This window comes from Pinus tabuliformis, chromosome 5_1 (assembly GCF_031772625.1).
Source record: "Pinus tabuliformis cultivar Carrire ecotype Pingquan chromosome 5_1, CPIR1, whole genome shotgun sequence".
NCBI lineage: Eukaryota > Viridiplantae > Streptophyta > Pinopsida > Pinales > Pinaceae > Pinus > Pinus tabuliformis.
The window spans coordinates 784,739,006-784,764,217 of record NC_142305.1 but is presented as its reverse complement, the minus strand read 5'-3'; the positions used below and the strand labels follow the sequence as shown (position 1 = coordinate 784,764,217).

The 25,212-nt window shown below is 32.2% G+C and overlaps 1 protein-coding gene across 1 annotated transcript; it reads right to left on the bottom strand.

Annotated features, from left to right (window-relative positions):
* Positions 1–1,338: 1,338 nt before the first annotated feature.
* LOC149167284 (cholesterol 22-monohydroxylase CYP90B52-like) lies at positions 1,339–6,509 on the bottom strand. The gene is made up of 9 exons (XM_089430435.1): positions 6,289–6,509; positions 4,567–4,891; positions 4,065–4,217; positions 3,476–3,733; positions 3,071–3,163; positions 2,902–2,980; positions 1,756–1,862; positions 1,524–1,648; positions 1,339–1,429 (listed from the first exon to the last, which is right to left on the bottom strand). The coding sequence occupies exons 1-9, from the start codon at positions 6,507–6,509 to the stop codon at positions 1,339–1,341; spliced, it is 1,452 nt and encodes a 483-aa protein (XP_089286561.1).
* Between the last annotated feature and the right edge of the window lie 18,703 nt (positions 6,510–25,212).

Below are 25,212 nucleotides of genomic sequence, written 5' to 3'. Positions count from 1 at the left end.
TTAAGTAGCCCTTGTAAAACTTGGACCTTTTATCAAGGATTTAGGTATGCTCGATCAAACTTTTTGGACAATATCAGATCTCCATATCACCATACTGATTTTGGTGTTACATAGTTTCAAGATGCTAGAAATTTGGGACCACATGTTCTTTGGTTGACCAATTCTTTTGGTCAAATTTGAATTTTTTTTGTAGATAATATCAGTGTTCATCTTATCACTCTAGAGACAATGTATTTCATGTCATTTTATCAACCAAGGACAATGTTAATCTCTATCTTTTCACCTAGCCATGGAATTGACATAATTGCCCTTTCAATTTAAAAAAACTACATTTATAAAGACAATAATATAGCCAAGATAGAAACTTGGAAAACATATTTTATTGAAAACACTCTTAGAAAATAACACCAAACATTATTAAATAAAAATCATATTAGTTGTGCATACATGTCACAACAATTTATATAAAATAATCGTAATCACATTTTCAATTTATGTAACTTGGTTACATTTAATTAAACTTGAAAATTTTGAACCTTTTACCAAAGATATAAGTAAGCTCAATCAAACTTTTTAGACCTTTTTAGACTATGTCTGATCTCTATATCACCATATAGATATTTAGACTATATCTGATCTCTATATCACCATATGGATATTTATGGTGCAAAGTTTTCAAAATGCTAGAAATTTGGAACCAGAACCAATATATACATAAAACACTCTATATCACCATATGGATATTTATAGTGCAAAGTTTTCAAAGTACTAGAAATTTGGAACCACAACGAATATATACATAAAACAGTATATACATAAAAGGTGTACGCATTAATTCAATGTTACATCAAGAATGCTAAGTATATAATTGCTTTATATATACATTTTACCATATCATAAACCTATTTTATACATATATTCCTTTGTAAATTAATTCCTCGACCTAAATTGATGATTACTGAGGATTCAAAAACTGTTAGAGAACCAGCAATCCATCAATAAAAACAATCTATTAATAAGTTTTTAGTAAAGATAATAATATAAAATTTGTATGATAGGTATGAAAGGTTTTGCAATGTGTAAATATAGGGACATTTTTATTCTTCAAGGAAACAAATACATCAGTGGCAAAATAAACACAGCCCCACTGACACCAATATCTTAGTATTAACTAAGAGTCTCCACACACAGAAGCAGCACTGTCTTTTCATTAAGAGTTTAACTTGCTTCTTTTTATTTATGCAATTCTTAGTCAATGCAGTTAACATATAGGTTTTTAAGCTAAAGCCGACCCTATTACTGAATAATTCGGTTGTGCACTAATGTAACTTTGGATTTCTACGAAACCCTTTTCCTTACGCTGATTGTATACCCATTTTTAAAGAGAACAAGAGGAGACCGTATGATCTCTCCTTCGCATCTGTCCCAACTGCAAAAATTCATCACCAGTGATCTCGTTATATTTAATTCCAATTCCTGGAAACTAAAGATTTGCTGAATCAAATGAAAATGCCTGTACCCACCTAAAATTTGTTACCAGATGATGCAGAAATACTGCCATTTCCAATTTGGCTAGTTCGGCTCCTACGCAATACCTCGACCCCCCTCCGAAAACTTGAAAGTGCTTCTCCTCGGCCATGTTCTCCTCCTATTCACAATGCACTCGTTTATGATCAGTTCTCGTAAAACACGAGTCACACCAGAAATGGAGTGAATTATAATATTAGTGATAGTTATCATTTAAATATCACTTACTTGCCATCTCCATGGATTGAAACACGAAGGCTCGGGGAAGATGGCTGGATCATGGCTTACAGCAGTTGTGCACGCAACGACCTTCCACCCCTTGGGAATTCGGTATCCTGCTTAATCAATGTCGCAGGTCAGTTTAGGTTTTGCTAAATCAACTATAACTTTTATTGCTAAATATACAGTATAGATTTATTTTAAATATTGATCTAACTTAATATATCCCTATCTATTTATTTTAAATACTGACCTAACATGAATTTAGATGATTTATGAGTCTAGCCGATATAATTTTTTTATGTGAATTCTTTTATATAAGTCAACATTATTTAAATGTTTGGTATATTTTAACTTTAATCATATTGGGTTGTAAAATAAACCTCTCCACTTAAAAATAATATATCTCTCATATAACTTATTGATAGATTCTAAATAATATATGTAAATCAAAATGTGATAGTAATGGTTTTTGAATAACATATCTAAATCAAAATAAGATAGTGGTGAAATTTAATATATACAAAATATAATAGTGTAACATTAAATTAATTTTAGTTTTTTTATTGAAATTTAGTGTACAATTTTTTTAACTCATATTTTGATTTTTAAATGTATAAATAAATTTACATAAAATTCTTAAAACAATAAAATTATATAAATTTCACATTTTAAATTTGTAATTTTAACCTATCTTTATTGAATTTTGGATAACATTAACTAGGAAAAACGCTTATACAAAAGCTGAAAAGTAAAAAAATTAGACTATGACTAATATAATAAATGTTATTAATAGATGTGAAAGAGTAATTTTTTAGATTTTTGGATATATAATTTTTGGTTAGAGATCAAGTTTTATTTAAAATTTATATTTGTAATTTTAATAAACCGTTTTCAAATTATTAGTAAAATTAATTATCTCATTATTCTATTTTGAGTTTTGGTCTTTTTAGAAATATTTTTAAATTAATTTTGTTTAGTAAATTTGAGTGATATAATTTATATAATATAATTAGTTTAAAAGTTTTCAACAACTTATACATTTAAAAATACAATTTAAATAACAAAAATCACCATATTCCCTAGATATTTAAAACAATTTTTTTCAAACTTACAAAAATTGAATTGAATTTGTACTATTCTCTGTAAAACTACCTTTGATTTCTGTGTCATGTACACATTCTCGAAACAAAAAGGGTCCTACGTTTGACAGGCGCAAAGTCTCTTTTATCACCTGTTTCAACGCACACAAAGGTTAGGAGGAATTTTTCATGCCAGTGAACCTCAAATAAATCTGAAATGGTCAGGATCTAAAGATTATTACACTTCGTGTAAATTCCATGGATTTGTAGTCCTCCCAGTTCAACATCTTTTCCTGTTTCTGCTTTTTAGCGAGAAGGATAGCCTCGTGTTCTCTCTGCACAATATACCATTTAAAAAGGTTATTTTGATCCAGGCGTATAATCCATACAGTTTTCTTGTTTACAAAATTATTTTTTTGTATATGAATTGTAAGGGTAAAATTAATATAAATTTGTCAAAAAATTCCACATCTATAAAGATGCAAACTTTATATTAATTATCTTTTAGAAAATTATGCTTCAAATCTTTTATCAGTCCATATTAATTTCGGTCTGCACATCCAAAATTGAATTAGATCCACACTATTATGATATTTGCAATAATAATAGACAGGACTGATGAGACTGAAACAAAATTTGGAACTTACCCTCAGTTGTTGAAGAGCTTTGGGATTCTCTGTGAGATACTGAACAGCCATGGTCATTGCGATGGAAGTGGTATCATATCCTGCCAAGAGAAGTGCAAAGAGGAAATCGACGATGACAAGATCGCTAAACTCCTCGTCGTCATGATCTGCTTGATACTCCAGCACTTTATCCAGGAAGTCCGTGTTGACAGACCTTCTTCCCAGCCTTTTTCTCTCAGAAATAATATTTGTTAGAGTCTTGGTCACATGATCTCGGCCCTGCAATATTACTTGAAGTATTAAAACTGCAAATTTTTTAGATAACTATAAATATTGTTAGATATTCATAATATAGTGATGGCCAAATAGATATTTATTTACTTGCAACTAAATTGTATTTCTTATTTCAGTAGTAACATGTTAGAAATAAATGAAATCAGAACTGTAAATATAGATTTGATTTTTCAAATACTATTTCTTATTTCAATAGGAACATGTTAGATATAAATGAAATCAGAACTGTAAATATAGTTTTGATTTTTCAAATGATTTATAGATTTTGTACATTATTTAACTTCCTTTTCGAACTGGTTTGGGTTGTGGGTGTGACCTTCAAACACTTCGTGTAAGTAGTGCCAGGAAGCTTAATTGGCAGCGCGCAGAGTCCTGACATAAAATCTGCAAACCTCTGCATGAGTATCTTCGATTCTGCAGTCTCCGAGTCAAAACCAATGAGCCGATTCATCAACATGATAAATGTCATCTGCCCAAAAAAGTGAAATCCAGAATGAGCTATGGTATTATCTAAGCACTAGGAATTCAAGAACAATAGAAACTGAAAGTATTCTATATGTTTATTGCAGATTTCAGAAATATCTCAAAATCAAAATCAGATGGTTTGGAGAAAAGTCAAATAATTCCCTAATTGCATAAAAAAATTTGCAACCTGATTCAGAGAATCTACATAGGTTTATTGCAAATTTTAGAATATTTTAGAAATGAGACTTAATGAAACAAAGTGATACTTTGCATTAAATTTCCAAAATATTCTAAAACAAACCATTACATTACATTTCCAAAATATTGCAATAGCCAAAAACACAAATACTTACGTTGGCAGCTTCGTCCTTTAAGTTTATAACGCTACCATCCTCCCATTTGCTAAGGTTTCTAATAACTTGCGTCTCCACATCCGGCAACAATCTGTCCTTGAGATTTTCAAAGCCCACTAGATTTAAGCTCAGCTGCCGAAGCGTTTTGTGCATGGATCCGTGAGTTTGGAGAATGTTATACTTCCCTAGAATGTTCACAAAGCCAGCCGGATAAGCGCATTTAAACAGTCGTCCTTCATTTTGAAAAACGAACTGATTGCTTTCTGCACTCGTCGTTATGATAGTAGGTTGCCCAAATATGTTGGTCCTGAATACGTTTCCATACCTGCTCAGTTCATTTGGCAAGTCAGGTCAAACTCAAAACTATATTATGCTTTGTCATTCATATATACCACAAAAGGCAATCATTGCTAAGACTTTTTTTATTGTGTTCACTGTACCAATCTGGTACAAGATTGAGTTACGGAGAATCATGTTTTTTGGTGCTTCATTATACTAATTTGATACTAGTTAGTTATATTGGCCAATAACAAATAAATTTTATTCAAATGAATTAAAGTGGATAATAGTATTACAAACAAACATTTGATATTATAAAATTTTAACACAAATAAAAAGGAGAAATTAAAATAGATAATATTATTACAAACAAACATGCCATACTATAAAATTTTAACCCAAATAAAAAGAAGAAAACAGAGGGTACCCATCACACAATTTAAAAAAAAAAAAAAACACACCATTCCCCACCACACAACCTACACTCAACTTAACATTATCTATTGCCAAGTTGAAATCATGAATACGCTCATTGGTTCCAACCTACGCTCATTGGTTCATACAACAATTCAGGGAGAGCAGAATTCAATGAACAAGATTAAAACCATGCATGGGCTCGTTGGTTCCAACCTGCCCAATCATGGTTCCTGCTCTTTCAGAGTAAGCAATCATTAAAAATGCCCAAGAAAGAAGAATCATGGTAATACTGAAACTATTGACATAGAAGTTCATGATAATTCAGGGAGAGCAGAATTCATGGAGATGCCAAAAGCATTATAGACTGGGTTAGGTATCACTTTTCTTTTAACTCTTTTATTCTTTCCAATTGGATTGGGTGTATTAGGAGATTGGCTAATAGTTTTCAAAACATAACTTGCACTCACATTTACAAAAAACAGAATCAAGTAGCAGATCTCTTCCCAAAGTATTCACTCTGATCTAGTTAAGTTTTTTTTTGCAAGTTACACAGATGGCAAACTCTTGAACTCCTGGTCCTTCTCTTCTTTGTAGTGTTCATGTTCTATGGGCACAACATTCTGAGCTTATTTCAACTGTGTTACTCTTCCTAGAATTTTATGCTCACTAGCTTCATCTTTTTGTAATTTTTGAACTATGCTCTACTGATTCAAAACTACTATATGGGGACATTTCTGTAACTCCCACAGACATATATGATTGTAAAACAGAAGATGAAAGATAGAAAGACCAACAAAAATGAAAGATTGAAAAATGTAAGAAAAGCTGAGAATGTACTCTCTTTTTGGATAATACTAAAGAAAGTTTTTTTTTTTTTTCCAAAAAAAACCAATATGCTCTAAGCCCCTCCCTGAATTTTATTTAAGTTGATGGATCACCCTACCCAAGCTGTAGAGTGCACCTAGTACAATAGACAGGAAATACTAAAAATCATTTTAATGCAATTTGAGGATACTTCTGTTATACCTTGACATCCTTTCATGAAGAAAAGGTCCAATGGTGGAGCTCTTGAAAGGAGTAACGTATTGCAAAGTCTCGCCAATGAAAGGCAATCCCATACTGCCAGGGGGAAGTGATTTTTCTCCATTTCCTTGACAGCCATCACTCCTGTCTTTACAGAAAAGTGTAGAAAATACAAACCAAATTACAAAAGCAGCTGCGAATCCTACTAGTGCTTCCCCCCACATGTTTGCTTAGATCCTGCCTCTGCGATATTCTCGACTGCTCGCTTCTTCTCTCTAATAATCAATCTTGACTCTGCAGTTAGAAGCGCTTTTGTTAGACAAACGGAGTGGCATGTCTTTATATAGAGCGATCCTGGACTAAAAAATAAATAAATTAAGATCGTTACCTATAACGGTCAGTCTGTCAGTTGCTTGAGAAAAGAGGTTCAGAATCAAACGCGGAGTTGACTTTAGGAAATTGGATGGATCGTGTATTTTGCCTTGGGCTATAAAATACTGCAAAGTCTCCTCAGATAGTACTGATTTTGATTTGGAGTAAAAGTTGAAGCACTGGTGGAAAATCCATGAAGACTCGTAGAAAATCCAAAGAGTTCATCCCTTCCCTTACAAACAATACCAAATTACTTCATCTGCAAGTTATTTTGCATTGAATTCTAAAGAATAGCAATAAAAACAACTGCATGCAAATATTCAGGGATTCTGTTAGATCTGGGCTTCATTCGTCTCAGTTTTTTCTCGGATCCTTATATTCGATAAAAACGCGTTCACATATACAATCAAATCTGCAATAATAATTATTTTCAGCTGTACCTTGAGGTCAAACTTTCCTAAGCAACTTTGGAGAGAAAATTGAGAGTATTGATATTCATTGAGAGTATTGATATTCACTTTGTTTTTTAATTAAAAAAATAGGTTTTTGTTACAAAATTTTACGGCAGCATAAGAGAGGAGTCTGGTTTAGAATTCAGTTGCGGTAAGGATATCTCAACTACAAGTCTTATGTTGTGGTAAGGAGATCTCAAGGATATCTCAATCACACAGAAGCTTAAATAATACACAGGAAATAACTCATGGCAAAACAGAGTAGAAACAAAAAAATTGGGGCAAATTTAATCATAAAGGTTTAAGACCACATGGCAACATTACATACTTTGTATCATAGTTACCAAATTCGAATTCGAATTCGATTCGGATTCGAATTCGATACGATAAAAATTCGAATGAAAAATTTTCAATTCGAAAAAAATTCGATAATACACTTCTTAAACATTTTTTAAATAATATATTTTTAAAATATTTTTAGCTATCTTCTTTCTAATTTATTTTGAATTTTATATAACTTATAACTGTATATAATAAAAAATCTTCAGAACCAAATCCACTCAAAAAGAATTCACTCACCCCTTCCCTCCAAACTATATACTCTTTTCAAAAACCTATGTTCTTATCTTGATTTCAGAAATTTATTCATGTAAAATAATTCTTTATTTAGAAAATTAATATTCAAATTTATTTTATAGAGAAATCAATCTCTTGTTTATAAAAAAAAATAATAATAATTAATTTAGGTACTTCCATTTCTTTCTGTGCATTTCCCTCCCAACTATATACTCCTTTCAAAAACCTATATTATTCCTTTGGTTTCATAATTTTATTAATATAAAATCCTTGTTACTTCGAAAATTAATATTCAAATTTATTTTATAGAAAAATCAATCTCTTGTCTTTGAAAAAAGAAATTTTCTAATTTAAATACTTCCATTTCCTTTTCTATGAGTGGGAAAAATCTAACCAGAAAATATGATTCTATGCATTTCCCTCTAAACCATATACTCTTTTCAAAAACCTATATTCTTTCTTTGATTTCAAAGATTCATTAATGTAAAATCCTTTTTACAAAATTAATATTCAAATTTATTTTATAAAAAATCAACCACTTATTTTTGAAAAAAGAAATTTTCTAATTTAAATACTTCTATTTCCTTTTCTGTGAGTGGAAAAAATCTAACCAGAAAATAAGATTTAATACCATCCATGCTCTGATTTAAATACTTCCATAGAGCAGCAATTTATTTGTGTTTAGCTAATAAACGATTTATTGAGTGAATCTTTTGTTTTTCTCTACTGTAACAATTTTTGTTTTTTCTCTGTTGCATACCATACTGCAACAATTTTTGTTTTTCTGTGCCATACGGCAGCAATCTATTTGTTCCTTCATTAATAAACCATCTGAAACCATTAACTATGCGAGGTAATAAACCATACATGCTCCCAAATCATTAAGCAGCGAGGTAATGAACCATACATACGCCCAAATCGTTAATCACCTCCACTACGAACCGGATCGAATTTTATCGAACTATTCGCTATTCGAATCGTACGGCCGAATTTTCGTATTTTTAACCCCAGTTCGGCCGTATTTGGTAACTATGCTTTGTATTATATTTGTAAAACTGATTTTCGAGTGCTCACCAATATTTCCTCCAAGGTTTTCTTCTCATCTCTCTCACTTCCCAACTATGCAAATGGATTTTGCCTTCATATTTATCTCAACATACAAATTTGACATTAATACATGATAGAACAAATAATTAATACGCGGCATGGGTGATTTTACATGGTAAATGGTTTTTTGAACTTGAAGGTGTTGTGGATTGTGGGCAACATGGCGCACTGAATGTTTGCCCATACCTATTTCCTATTTACCAAACTTCCCATACCTATTTACCAAACTTCATTAAATGCCTTAAACTCTTTGGTGTGTTGCGGAATGGTGAAAAAAATCCCAACTGTGGAGTTGTTGATTGGACAAGCATGGTGTTTGTCAGTGTGTTTAAGGTGATAGGTGTTTGAGATTATTATTTCCAACATTCTTGCTCTTGCCATTGAGGTATCATCAAGGTAATTTTTTTTATATAGACGACAAATATGTGATAACTCGAGAATTGAAATTGGGAAGCTAGGATTACAACAACTCGTCTTACCATTAGAAAAAAATATAAATTAGAATTAACTAGCATAAATTTAGTTTAAATACGAATCTAATATGAGTTGAGAGAGATCTAATATCTAACATTGTTTATTTGGGTGGATACAAGGAAAATTTCAACTTTTATATTGTACAAACAAAATTAGACATCATAAAATTTTTAAGATTAATAATAATTTAATTTTTATTTATTTTTTTTAATAATTTAAATTGGAGATTTTGATAATTTGAATGTGCTAAAAATAAATTAAGATTCGTTCTAATAAAGTTTCGTGGTTACATTTTCCGTCCAAATATGATTATATAATTGAATTTGTCCACTTGTTCATTTAGTGATGTGATCTTTTGATTTCCGTGGGGACAATCTTTGGATAGTACAAACCTCAGAATTTTCCCCGCAAGATACTCGAAGAACGATTTACCTACATTGGCAATAACGGTGAGTTGGTCATGATACCGTGTATTGGAAAATGGAGTCTATTTCTGATGGGGCGCGTATTCTTCAAAGAACGATTTGCCTAGAGTGATCGAATTGGTCAAGGCCGGCGAGTTGGTCATGACACCGTACTCTATTTGAAAATGGAATCTATTTTTAATGGTGTGTATGGTCTTATTTTTTATTATAAACGGTCAAACAATTCATTACAATTATTTTTTAATGGAACCTAATCAATCGAAAAACAAATTATTCTACGGATTCAAATTATATTTTTTTCAACCAATTATGTTTCTATTTTGATTTTAGATTTCTGTGATCTATATTTTTATTTAGATTAGTTTTTCTCTTAGAAACATGCAAACTGCATGTTCAAACAGTGGAATTTTATCAACTATTTCTTTTCTGTATAAAGATATAATCATTGATTTTGGACTTCTGTAATCTATATGGCTATCTAAATCAGTTTTTCTCTTGAAAACCAGCAAATGAGATCGTTCAAACAGTTGAACTTTATCATCCATTTTTATTTAAATTATATTTTTTTAACAATGTTGAAATTGATCAGAATTCAGTTGTTAAACCAGCAATGATGACAACTATCTCTTGTAATCTGTAGATACAGACTAGTTCTTTACGGTTATTCAAGGAAAACCACCCCACCCACCCATGGTCCTTAAGGAGCAGGGTTTCACTCCTACCACATACCTCTGGTTCTTGAATAATTAACTTATTTTCTTACTTCACAAAAAAAACTAACTCTTAACCAAGTAAAAACAAATTTAAAACAAACTACAAACCCTATATATAAAAAATTCTTTAATAATGTTTGAAAAAAAGTTGGCATTGTTCACCCTCCCTCTTATCCCATATATCTATGCGAAAGCAAGCTTCCATACCCACCATCACTATTACAACTGGTAAGATTTAGCTATGCCAAAGCATTAATTACCATCCTAAAATCAATTTAATTGCTCAGGTTAGAATTCTGGCAAGGCTTAATTTCATTATAACCAATATAGATCCATTTTAAATGCTGATTTATATGGGCAGAGCAAGATTCAAGACATTATTTAATTTTTAGAGTTTTTAATTTTTTTTTATTTTAGCAGAAATGAGCAAAATTTCAACTTTGATGACAGATAAACAAAATTAGATATCATACTGAGCTCTAGAATAAACCTCGAGACTCAATTAAACAAGTGTCAAATAAAACGAAAAAACACAACTCTCATATTTAATGTATTATTATATTAAATTTTAAATTGTAAAAAATTTATAAATATGCAAATATGCAAATTAATTAATTTATATAATATTTAATCTCTGTTATTATTAATTCAAAATTTAAAAAAGAAATCGATAGTGAAACTTACTTATTAAAATAAAAATTAAATGTCAACTCAAATCTATACAATAAACCTGATAACAAGATCTCACATTTCTTTAATATTAAAGCTAAATTCACATTTCTTTAATATTAAAGCTAAATTTAACTGAACCTTATTTGAAAACATATATATAAATCATGAGGTCAAGGTATACTAAAGTATAGTGACAGCTACATTAACAACGCAAGATGGCATGCGACCATGCGTTTACTTTGTCACGGGACCACACGCTTCCAGGCAGATTTAACAATATCTATTCCATTTCCCTGGGGTTCTCAATCTGGAAGCACCGCTCTGTTTAGCTCCTCATGAAACCACACGCTACTGTTACATTCTAATCGCGTGATTTGGATTTCCGATGTAATTTTTTTTGTTTTCCAGTTGACAAAAACGCGGCCTTTAACATTAAGTAAAGAAAGTACAATTACATAGTTTTGTTTCAAGATATACGTCAAAACTTAACTACAAAAAAACCCAAACAGAAAATGACTGAGGTATGTTCTGACATATTATTTTATTCATTGTTAAACGAACGCTTAATTAAAAAAAGACAAAATAGAAATATAACCAATATTATATCTATGAAGTAGGAATAGCGCTAAAGCCAGTGTATGACTCCAAGAGATGTTGAGATGCTTCTTTTAGAGAGTAAGTCAGTCATGATATGCTTTTTTTAGAGAGTAAGTCAAATATGATGTTCTGCTTTCCATAAATATTTAAAATCAATGTGTTGGAATGATCTTATCAAGATACAGATGCCCTTAATCCAATAAGCCAAAAGAGGAGACTGGAAACATGACAATTCCTTGATCCAATCTATGAATCTTTTAGAGTCCCAAAAATATGCAGAGTGTTAATGTTGAGCTAACTAGTAGTGAATAGCAACCCTCTTCCATCCTGTTGTTGGAACCGGTACCACCCTCCCACCAAAAGTGATAATACTTGCCAAGTTTAGTAGCAATTAGTACACCACATCCGCATTGTCTAGTTTTACAAGCCCCATCAAAGAAACCCACCAAATACTCATTCCAGATGTCCTTCAAAATGCCCTATCTAGATGTTTTAATATGATTCATGGGTCTTGTCTCAGAAAAGTAAGACACAATCCCCATGAGAGAGTATCTAATATCAGTTTGTTTGTCTTCAAAAATCTTAATATTCCTACAATGCCATATGCCCCAAATGATGAAGAAAGGCAGAGAACCAAATACTTGTTGTGACAGAAACCAATGTTTAAAACATGCCAACAATGAAATATGTTTCAAATCCTTGTCAATTTGAAGCACATTAAGGACCGAAATCCAAATTTATGTGGCAACCGGGCAATTCAAAAAGAGATGATCAACATCTTCAGAATTTTTCTTGCACAACATACAAATACTTGGTCCAATGAAGCCTCTCCGAGCTAAATTCTTCCAAGTGAGTATTTTTTCATTCAAGAAGAACCATCCGAAACATTTGATCTTCAAGGGGAAATTCCGTTTCCAAGATTTGTGATACCAGGAGAATTCCACTGCAGTATTAGTTGGGATGGAAATGGATTTGTAAATGTCGTTGGTCGCAATTTGGTTCTTATGAACTTGTCTAACCCATCTCATGTTATCTATCTTATCTGAAATAAAAATGCCCGCAACCTCAATATGTCTAATATAGAGAGTCCACTCTATAGCCAAAAGACCAGAAAGATCAATGTCTTCTCTCGGAGCCAAGTTTGTAAATAAGGAGAGTGGGCTCGAAAAGAAGCAATATGAGATAAAAGAAAAATACCTTTGTTGTGCAAGTGTTGAAGGAGTGGGACATATAACATATGCACCCCTTGGAAACCATAGACAGTGTCCTATCCAAACTTAATTCTACTACCATTACCGACCTCCCAACAAAGCCCCGCAAATAGCCAATGCCTTTATCTCATCATACTGCGCCAGATGTATGAGGATGAGATGAGGAGTTTTGCACCACCTTTAATCCAATCTTCATAGTCCTCATAGTCCAAATATTTACCTCTGATGATCTGAGACCATATACCCCTACCTGACAGTCCTCTCCACAGACTTTTTCATATGAGAGCCCTATTAAAAGATAAAGTATCCAGGATCCCCCACCCCCCTTGATCAACAACTTTGGTTAAAAGAGACAACCCCCACCCCCCTTGATCAACAACTTTGGTTAAAAGAGACAATCCAGCAAGACGAATCTTGCATGATTGCTCTTTACCGAAGCAAAGAAATCTAACCAAAATTGCATCAATTTTATGTATGATCTCCATTGGCAACATATAGAGATGCATCCAATATACAGATAAAGATTGAAGGACAACTTTGACAAGAATGAGCCTACTGCATATGATTTCGGTCTTCCCACCACCGTTTTACTTTGTCATGAAAAACACCTTTAGTATTTACATTTTGAATACGAGTTGTTTTTAGTGAGACTTATTGGAAGCTTTTCTAGTGGATTTTTCTAGTCTAATTCTCTAAAACCCCGCTGGAATTTATTGAAATCACAAGCTTGATGGGTAACCTCACAATTGAAGTGCCCTAGGGGTATTTCAAGGCGTTGAATCCATATCCAATTTTAGCCATTTACTTTAATTTAGAATAGGCCAAACAATAACCATAATGTTGGATGTTGGATTTTATGAGTGGGTATTAGAGAACATGGATTTTTTTTTAATCCCTCGAATATAATCCTAACATGAAATTTATTTTTCACTTTATATTATAGGATAAAATGCTTTTAATTATTATTTTTTCTTTTATTTCTCATCATCTATTAAAAAATTAAAACCATCCCAAATACATGACTACTACCACTTATCCAAAAATAAGGGTGACCATTATTATAAAAAACGAAACTGGTTGACATCAAATAGAATCGTTCTTTATCACGACGGGAACGGCCGACCACAGCATTTCTCCAACTGAATTTGCGAATCTGCACTAATGGGCCACCACGCCTTTGGTCAACCACGCATTAGGGAATTGAAATATTAAAAAGTCAGCTCCATATTAATTTTTATGTCATCCTGTTCATGACGGTGGAAGTCCTCTTCCTGCCCGGCGATATACCAGAAAGCAAAGTCTCATTCCATATTTTCATATTTGTAATATAAATTCAGTGAACTGACGTGACGGTTGTGTCAGATTTTTTTACCGGGTAAATTTTCCCTTTTCTGTCTCTCTGTTTTTTTTTTTAATCGTTTCTTTAAAAAATTTTATATTTTTTTATAATTTAATTTATTTTTATAATTTTAATTTTAATTTAATATATTAATAATATTTTGTGCTCTGTTTTTATTTAATTATTTTAAAATTAATTAATTTATATTAAATTTATTAAAAGCAACTGAAATTAAAAATGAATTTAGAAAACCAACCTATCCATGTATAATATATAAGTTTTCTTATTTATTTTATTTTTTACCTTTATTATGTATAAATTTATTGTGTTGAGAGATGTATTTTTTTTAATGCTCGAATATGTGATATTTAAAAATAAATTATTTATAAAAAAATATATATCATTTTTACTCACAAATAAATAGTTTCATGTTTATATCAAGCAACATAATTTTATATAAAATATTAGAGATGTGAAGTAACAAAATTTTAGATAAAATATTAGAGATGTGTGTTGATTATAAATAAAATATTTCAACCCCCACCTTAAATAAAATAATTCAATGTCAACTTGATATATATAGAAAAAATATATAATTCAATGTCAACTGAATATGTATAGAAAAAAGTAATTGAAGGAGGAATTTTTCAATATAATTTATTCAATTCTTAATATGAATTTGATATGCAAATTTGAAAATATTGTAATTGAAAATTAGGAAAAAAACGTGTTATGGTTAAAACTTTTTAGGTAGTCCAACTATTTTACAATTTAATCCAATCCATGTGCCAAAGGAAATTTCAAAGAGTTGAAACCATTTATGGCATAAAAAATTCTATTTAAACAATGAAATGAAACATTTTATTGGTTTGCTATTCAAATTAAAGGAGATATGCAATTCTTTTCTTTCCATTATATATATATATATATATATATATATATATATATATATATATATATATATAATGCAAATCCATCTTAATCTCATATGTATGAAGTATAGAGAGAGATCAAATCTCTTGAGGTGCAAAGCTTCTTTGTACTCTAAAAAATGATAAAAGACGTTTGCAGCTTAAAAGATTTGATCTCTCTCAGTGCTTTTTGATAAATACAAGATTAAAATGGATTTACATTAGTGTTAAAATTCTCTCTCTCTCTCTCTCTCACACGCACACATAATGAACTGATTTAATTTTGTTTTTAATATAGTTTAATATAGATTTAGAAGCCCCAAGGGATAGCTCAATTGATCGAGTTCTCATTGCTAAGTACCTTTCCAATTGGAAGGTCATGGGGTCAAATCTCCTCGACGCCCTTAGGGTTAGGCCTGACGAGATAAGTCGATGGGTAGATCCCTTCGGGTGGATCTACCCAGATTATTACCGGTGGATGTAGCCATTGGGGTTAGGCCCGGCGAGATAAGTCGATGGGTAGATCTCTTCGGGTGGATCTACCTGGATTATTACCCGTGGATGTAGTGGCCACCCAGTGACCGATGGGTACATCCTTTCGAGTGGATCTACCCGGATTATTACCCATGGATGTAGTGGCCACTCAATGACCGATGGGTGGATCCCTTCGGGTGGATGTATCAGGATTATTACCCGTGGATGTAGTGGCCACTAAGTGTCCGTGAACCAAAGCTGAAAAAAATATAGATTTAGAATGAGAGGTTAGAGTGAGAGGCATTGCAAAAGTAAATGCAAAATTGTTGTTTTGCAAGAAAATGTTGATGAGTACTTGTTACTATGCCCATCTATAATTATCATCCATTAATATAGATTTAGAGTGAGAGGCATTGCAAAAGTAAATGCATAATTGTCATTTTGCAAGAAAACGTTGATGAGTACTTGTTCCTATGCCTATCTATATTTATCATCGATTAAAAATTATGTTTGTATTAGTTTGATAATAGTTTTATAATAAAAGGAATTTGATGTAAGATTTCTTTTCGGATTAGGTTATTAAATATTCTCTAGGCTTATTAAGCTTTTGGTCCACATTTTCATTATAGGGATGTAATCAAAGTGCTTTATATCTAAGTATGGAAAGATTTCATTACAGAGGAATACAATTTTACATTTAAAAAAGGATATATATAAAGAGATTAAATCAATATAAATCTATTCAGGGAAAATTCTAAGAATGAAAATTTATCTTAATATTTAGAAATCTGTGTGAACCACACTAGTCTCCAATATGCATTTTGTAAAATGTTTGATGATATTTTTAATAGAAATATTTAGATGTCATCATTTTATATTACTCTATATAAAATTTTGTCTATTTTCAAGGTAAAATAATTTTATACCATAAAATTTGGGCAAATCCTTTTAGAAAAAGGGAAAATTGATGAATTTATATTTTCTAAAAAGCATGGAAAATTATCCCACACAAATATTAGCCCCTAAAATTTTCTTTGATTTTTTTAAATGGAGAGTTTATAATCAAGTTTCCTAATGTGTAAATTTTTTAATCATTTAATATAAACAAGCCTAGATCCATCTTAACCCCGAAACTATCAAGGGTCGAGAGGGATCAAATCTCTGGAGATGCAAATCTCTTTTTTGAGTGCAAAAATTGAGGAAAGGTTTACACATTGAGAGATTTGATCCCTCTTTGTGCTCGATAGATCTAGTGTTAAGATGGATCTAGGTTGGTTTCAGTCATGCACGGTCACACACAATTTGTTGAACATCTAATTATTCTAATCATTTTAATTATGCGAAATATGTCTAAGACTAATCTAGCCATTTTAAGTTTAAATTTACTTAGTTACCTCAGTTTATTGAGATGATAGAGACTATTAATAACTTAAATGTTGAAAAATGATGAAATAACAAATTTGAATGCAAAGTGACAATGTAATAGTATTGAATGGGAAAATGTGAATAATAAGAATGTAGTCAATAATTACAAATAGTTTGATCAATCTCAAACTATTTTCTTCTACTATTCTTATTGTCATGCCTATTAATTTTGTCATCTTTTCATATCGATCATATGAAAGGGTGGTTGAAATCATAGATCATTCATATCTTTACTTCGAGCTATTGTAATAAACATCATACCTTGTCTCCAATATTAATAGTAGCTTTCTCCAATGTCAATCATTGTGACTTATGGAGTGTTAAACCCCAAGTAAGTTTCAATGTTAATTTTTTTCTATCACATCATTTGAATGCAAAGTGACCAACAATGTGGAATGATGGAAAATGGGAATAATAAGAATGTAGTCAATTACAAATAGTTTATAGTTTCAAGAAGCAAACATTTCAGGCAAGTAAATATTTTATTTAAGATGGCAACTCAACTATTTTAATTATGGTTGAATCATTGAAACACATAAATCAATGCATGTAGTCAATAATTTTTGTGCTTATGCTAAAATCAATGCACAAGTTATTAATCTAATTACTTTGAAATTAATGTACATCATGCATCTAGTTACATTGAATATGAAACCAACATCTGCACTGAAATCAATACATCTAGTGCAAGAAATCAAATAGGATTAGAAATCAACATCTACACTGAAACCAATGCACCTAATGCGAGAAATAAAATATGATTAGAAATCAACATCTACACTTAAATCAATGCATCTAATGCAAGAAATAAAATATGATTAGAATTCAACATCTACACTAAAAATAATACATCTTGTGCAAGAAATTAAATATGACTAGAAATCAACAGCTACACTTGCATCTAGTGCAATCAATCATAGAGGATTAGGAATCAACATTTAAACTAAAATCAATGCATCTATTTCAGTGAAAACCAAAATATTCATGGCTTTCTAACTTCAACTTCTTTTACCTTTTTAAAAATCATTCTCTCTTCTTCCCTCTCTTCCCCTTCCATCTCTCTCTTTTCCATATATATATATATATATATATATATATATATATATATATATCTATCTATATATATATATATATATATATATATGTCCCTCCATCTCTCATTATTTTTCTCTCTATCTCAGCCCCCAAAATACACACGCACACACTCTCTCTCTCTCTCTCTCTCCATATCTATATATCTCTCCCTCCATCCCTCTCTTTGTCTCTCTCTTCTTCCCTCTCTCATCCCTCCATCTATATCTCTATCTCCCTCCGTCTCTCCTTCTATGTATCTCTATCTCACCCCCCAAACATACACACTTTCTATTCATACCTATCTATCTATCTCTCCCTCCCTCTTCCTCTCCGTCTTTCTCTCCTTCTCTCTCTCTTCCCTCCCACTCTCCTCTCTCCCTCACTCTCCATATCCCCCTTATCACTCCCTATCTCTCTCTTCACATTTCTCTCTCCATGACTTTCTTCATCCCTCCCTCTCTCTCCCCCTCCAACTTCATCTATTTTTTCGTCCCTCTTTCCTTTTCTCCTTCAATTCCTCTCTCGATTCCTTCCTCTCTCTCGCTTTCTCTCCTGTTAACACTCCATGATTTCATTTTAAGCTGAAGGAAAAGGATCACAGAGGTAACCACATACCTCTTTTGGTTGATAGAATGGTCTTCTTCAACTTGTGGGGGCTCCCTCACTCAGAAAACTTAGGGATAAAAACTTTGAAGCACAAACTCTAGCAGAGACCAGATCTAAAAAGTGTTTGATTTCTTGATTTGGGGTTGGTAAAGGATTCTATAAAAACTAATGCATGTGATCATGACCTCCCTGATTCATCATACCTATGCATTTCCCAACTAGCTTCATATACAAAGGCTTGACTAGTACAACTTCGAAATGGGTAAAAAGTTTGTAGTATAGTGGAGTATGAAAACAAAACACTCATCTACAATAGTAGAACAAATGACATTTTAGTTATTGCAACTTAAATGAATGATTAACAAGAGGAAAGAAACTGGGCATTCAAAGGCATAAACATTCCATTTGCAACTGAAATATTTCGGTGCAACTAAACAAGAGCATATGAAATGAATTCTAGTATAGATATTCCATTACACCTTTAAAGAAGACTACCAAGAAAACATAAATTAGATTACAGATAAACCAAAGAATAACAATTTCGAAGCATTCATACCACAATAATCTTTGCAATGTAATTGGAATATATTCAGCATAAAAGAATATTGATTAATAAAGATCACAACATATGACTACAATAGCTCAGAGCAATATTGAAACCAACAACAACCTGTTTGATATGTATTTACCAGTTTAAATAGACCATAGACAAAACATAATAAGTGTCTAGATTCATTGCATCACTGATCCAAACAGTGGATCTATCCAAAACCAAAAAGAGGAAAATGTTGTTTAAGTCCTTTTCCTCAAAAAAAAAAAAAAAAAAAAAAAAAAAAAACATAAAAGTATCTTTGGCTTTTACAAAAAACTGAACTCCGTGAAAGAAACCCTAACTTCGAAGAACATCATCATGAAATGAAATAACAAAAAGAAGAAAAGTTGACTGTTGAGTGTGAAATGGCTGTGTAGCAGCTACATAATAATTATGATGGCACTTTTTTCCTACAAAGATGGCACATGGCTAACAACTGATGGTTTGGGTTAGATACCACGTTTGCTCCATGTTCACACCTTTAAACTCTGACAATTGGCTTCTTCCTAATGCTCATGCAAGTTTGTAGGCAGGGCCCGCACAATAGCTACGTAGCAATTGCGTAGCACATTTTCCAAAATTACCTCTTATGTTCCCTCTAACTTCAACAAATCAACACCATTGAACTATACGGTACTCCAAAGGCATTTAAATGTCCATAAATTCATCACAAACACATTATAACTCCCATTATGCATCAAACCTTCCAAAAATTTGAATTCAGAAATCAAATTTCAAAAAATCTCATAATTCTGTCAGCAAGAAATTGTGGAAAATGGGTTTCCAAGCATCACCTTTAATTCCAAAACCATGATACTTGTGCATAAAATGAGATATGGTTTTTTCTTTTTGGCCCATTATCAACACAAACTTCCTTCATTTTTTGAAAACTCACTTCCATCTGTTATAAAAGTACGCCAAAAAAATCACTGAAATAGGACGAAAATGCAGAATTTTAGTTTTTGAAAAATAGGCCTCAAACAACGTTGAATATCTCCAAAATAATATTACTTGTGCAGAAACTCAAGGAGGATTTTATTACTTGGCCCATCCTTGGAAAAAACCTCTTTCATTTTTTCTAAATTATTTTCCATTTGGTCAAAAATCTCTTTTGAAAATGATGTCTAAAACTATAATTTTTTATGCAGCAAATTTCCACAGTGAGTGTGACATGGTTTCTTGCCAACTGCTAACCGGAGATCGACCTGTGGTTGCCTGTGTGGATGGTATGTCTAGTGATTAACATAGTGAATGTACAATCCATAATATTTAGGTGACATAATCATTTGAAATACCCCGGATTCTTTGTCTTATTGTATGATGTCATACATCACCTTCTTTGAAAAATATGATGTTTTGTGTGTGATAATCATTAGAAGGCTTGACTGGCATAGGGCTTGAAGTGGTGTGAGGATTATATGGGTAGTTTCATATATGATATTAAATCATAGCTTTTGGGTAGAAAGATGGAAGGGAAGGTATGATAATTATATGTTTTAGGAGTGAAGAATGATTAGATGCACACGGGAATAGGATAGGGGATTTAAAACATAGGGAATGGGAAATGCAAAATTTAAAATGTAGGTTATAATGTTTGGGAAAATGAATAGACTAGGAGGGGAAAAGAAAGGTGGTATTTTCAACAACTAGCTTTCTTTTGAGTAGTGATATTTTCAATTTTGTCTGACTTACGTAAATCTCATGATAGACCAACTATTGAAACCTAACTCATGACTCAGCTATTCCAGACTTTGACAAATTTTTCCAATAACTCACAACAACTTCATGTCTTTGACCAGACCTCTTGATGACTACACCCATGGTGACATTCTGGATAGTGACACTTGAACTTATGACAACGTTTATGACATTAAGTTCGACTTTATTCAACTAACCATTTGGTCATTTGGAGACATTTGACAAATGAAAAATTACTAACCCTAACATTGGCTCCATTGGGGATGGAAGCCTCCTGGTGAGGTGCCAAGAACAAAAATGCAGACCATGTGCCTAACCATTGGGCAATGGAGTCAACTGATACACTTAAAATATGACTGAGAATATGATTTACAGACTGAAAAAATAACTATTGACTGACTGACTAAACTTACATATGGCAGCAGATCACTGGAATCTCAGGGCCTTCTCCTCGAGCTTCAAACTCTGATGATAGCTTCCCACACCTGCTATATTTCTCGCTCAACTAATCCACAAGCTACTTGATTCAAACAACCAATGCAACCACGCAAGCACCTTATCCATTGGTTGAATTCTCTGCATGTGCTTGCTCCCAATCAAAAAAGGAAAACTAATGAATGACAACTCCCATAAAAAATCACAAAAAATTTCAACTACGATGAGATTAAAAAACATGAGCCCATTAGATGACTTCAAGAATGCTGCAACAAGATCCTCATAAGAATGCACTTGAATTCTAGCTCCTCTGGTAGATTGCAATTATGTTCTAATAAATATTGATCTGCAACATTACTTCCCTGCAACTTCAACTTATATCTGTCCTCACAGGGCTGCAATTTTTTCTGTGACCTTTGTAATGAATATGATGGAACTGTTGCATCATGTATAATGGTAGTGTCAAGAGTTAACCCTTCATGTATATCAACAAAAATATGATCTTGGTCCTCAAAATATTCTGTGTTTGTTACTTCAAGAGGCATATTTTCCTGAATAAAGTCTTCATTTTCAACAGGCTCTAGATCAACCTTTTCTTTTTCACTTCTCTCCTCTTCTTGATCATTAATAGTTTGTTGAATACATTGATCAAGCTCAAGAGGATAAACTTGCTACATTTCTTCATTGACCTCAAGAAAATGAACATGAACATTTACATCAAATTCTTGATTACTTTCATCTTCATCTAAGGAAAAAATAATTTCCTACTGGGAATCCACTTGAATATCATGGAAACTATCCTCATCATTTACCATGTCCTTCTATTGTTTAAAATAATTCTCATACTTTTGATCATAAAAAGACTGACAAGATTGCTACAAATTTTCATCAAACTCAGAAGATGAATCATAATTGTCTGCATCAGAAAGTTGATCTACTTCATTTTCAAGCAAGAGAGAAGTTACCATATCTTCTTGGTGATGAAAAGGGTTCTCGTGCAAAGCTTCAAGGATTTCTTCATCCATGAACTCTTCATCGCCATAAAATATTTCCAAATTTTGAATGAAATTCTCAACATGGTCGCAACAATTCTCAACAAACGACAAAAAAGGATGAGATTCTTTGTATTTCTCAAAAAATACTAAATGAAAATCCTTAAGTGAATACAAGCTACCAAATGGCAAACCTTCATACCAAGATCGCGCTTTTCCTTCCAGAGTAGCCATGAACATCTTCATGAGACAATCTTCATGAAATTGAACCTTCAACTTGCGTGCATGCATATAAAATTTAACCAGATGCGGAGCAACATCATCACCCTTATCATATTTGAATCTTGGTAGATAAGTTTGCCAATATACACAAGACATGTGGTTTGGAAATCCTAGAATGTGATCTCGATGCATGGGAGCATACCTCACAATGGAATTCATTTTGAAAACATGGAGACACCAGTGGAACTTGAAAATATGAGTTCTGTTTGATTGGAGTCGCCAGGTGAATGGTTCAGCTTTCCTAAGTCTGACTATTGTTCGCCATCAACAATCAAATCTGAAACTTTGAATTTTTTTCCCGGGGAAGATGAAACAGATCGGTCCCTGGAAACGACACCAATACGTTAGCACTCCATTATTTCCTTTTAGGATGAAGGAAAAGGATCACAGAGGTAACCAAATACCTCTTTTGGTTGATATACTGGTCTTCTTCAACCTGAGGGGGCTCCCTCACTCATAAAACTTAGAGATAAAAACTTTGAAGCACAAACTCTAACAGTGACCAGATACGAAAAGTGTTTGATTTCTTGATTGGGGGTTGGTAGAGGATTCTAGAAAAACTAATGCATGTGATCATGACCTCCATGATTCATCATGCCTATGCATTTCCCAACCAGATTCATATACAAAGGCTTGACTAATACAACTTCAAAATGGGTAAATGGTTTGTAGTATAGTGGAATATGAAAACAAAACACCCATCTACAATAGCAGAAAAAATGACATTTTCGTTACTGCAACTTCAATGAATGATTAACAAGAGGAAATAAACTGAGAATTCAAAGGCATAAACATTCCATTTGCAACTGAAATATTTCAGTGCAACTAAACAAGAGCATATGAAATCAATTCTAGTATAGTTGTTCCATTACACCTTTAAAGCAGACTAGGAAGAAAACATAAAAAAGATTACATATAAACTAGAGAATAACAATTTCGAAGCATTCATACCACAATAATCTTTGCAATGTAACTGGAATATCATCAGCATCAAATAATATTCATTAATAAAGATCACAACATATGACTACAATAACTCAGAGCAATATTGAAACCAACAACAACCTGTTTCATGTGTATTTACCTGTTTAAATAGACCATAGACAAAACATAATATGTGTCTTGATTCACTGCATCATTAATCCAAATAGTGGATCGATCCATAACCAAAAAGAGGAAAGCTACTGTTTAAGTCCTTTTCCTCAGAAAACAAAACAAAAAACATAAAAGTATATTTGGATTTTACAAAATACTAATCTTCATGAAAGCAATCCTAAATTCGAAGAAAATCATCATGAAATGAAACAACAAAAAGATGTAAAGATGATGGTTGACTGTGCAATGGCTACATAGCATCTTCACAACAACTATGATGGCGCTTTTTACTTCCAAAGATGCCACATGGCTGACAACTGATGGTCTGAGTTGGTTGCCACCTCTGCTCCATGTTTACACCTTTAAACTCTAACAACTAGCTTCTTCCCAATGCTCGTGCAAGTCTGTAGGAAGGGCCCGTGCAGCAGCTGCGTAGCACATTTTCCAAAATTGCATCTTATATGCCCTCCAGCTTCAACAAATCAACACCATATAACTATAGGTCACTAAAAAAGCATATAAATGTCCATAAATTCATCAAAAACACCTTATAACTCCCAGCATGCATCAAACCTTCCAAAAATTTGAAATCACAAATCGAATTTCAAAAAATATCATAATTCTGTTAGCAAGAAATTGTGGAAAATGGGTCTTCAAGAGTCACCTTTAATTCCCAAACAGTGATATATGTGCATACAATGAGATAGGTTTTTTTTCTTTGGCCCATTATTGACACAAACCTCCTTCAGGTTTTGAAAAACTCAGTTTCATATGTTAGAAAAGTACGCCAAAAAAATGGTGTAAATAGGAGGAAAATGAAAAAAATTTGTTTTTGAAAAATAAGCCTCCAATAACGTTGAATATCTCCAAATCATAATACCTATGCAGAAACTTAAGGAGGATTTTATTATTTGGCCCATCCTTGGAAAAAAACCTCTTTCATTTTTTCTAAATTATTTTCCATTCGATTAGAAACCTCTTTTGAAAATGATGACTAAAACAATAAGTTTTTGTGCAACAAATTCCCACAATGAGTGTGACCTGGTTTCTTGCCAACTGCTGATTGGAGATCGACTTGTGGTTCCCTGTGTGGATGGTATGTTTGGTGATTAATGCAATGAATGTATAGTGCATAATATTGAGGCGACATAGCCATTTGAATTATCCTCTGTTCTTTGTCTTGATGTGTGATGTCATACATCACCTTCTTTGAAAAATATGATGTTTTGTGTGTGATAATCATTAGAAGGCTTGATTGGCATAGGGCTTGGAGTGATTGGAGTATTATATGCGTAGTGTCATATATGAAATGAAATCATAGCTTTTGGGGGGAAAGATGGAATTGGAGTTATGATAATTATATGTTTCAGGAGTGAAGAATGATTAGATGCATAGGGGAATATGA

What these genes read in the sequence shown, in the direction of transcription:
- LOC149167284 (XM_089430435.1), bottom strand. Translation starts at nt 6,509, where the DNA reads ATGTGGGGGGAAGCACTAGTAGGATTCGCAGCTGCTTTTGTAATTTGG. An exon ending in AAGCTCTTCAACAACTGAGG is followed by an intron (nt 3,164 to 3,475) that starts GTAAGTTCCAAA and finishes TATATTGTGCAG; the next exon opens with AGAGAACACGAGGCTATCCT. An exon ending in TCAATCCATGGAGATGGCAA is followed by an intron (nt 1,649 to 1,755) that starts GTAAGTGATATT and finishes CATTGTGAATAG; the next exon opens with GAGGAGAACATGGCCGAGGA.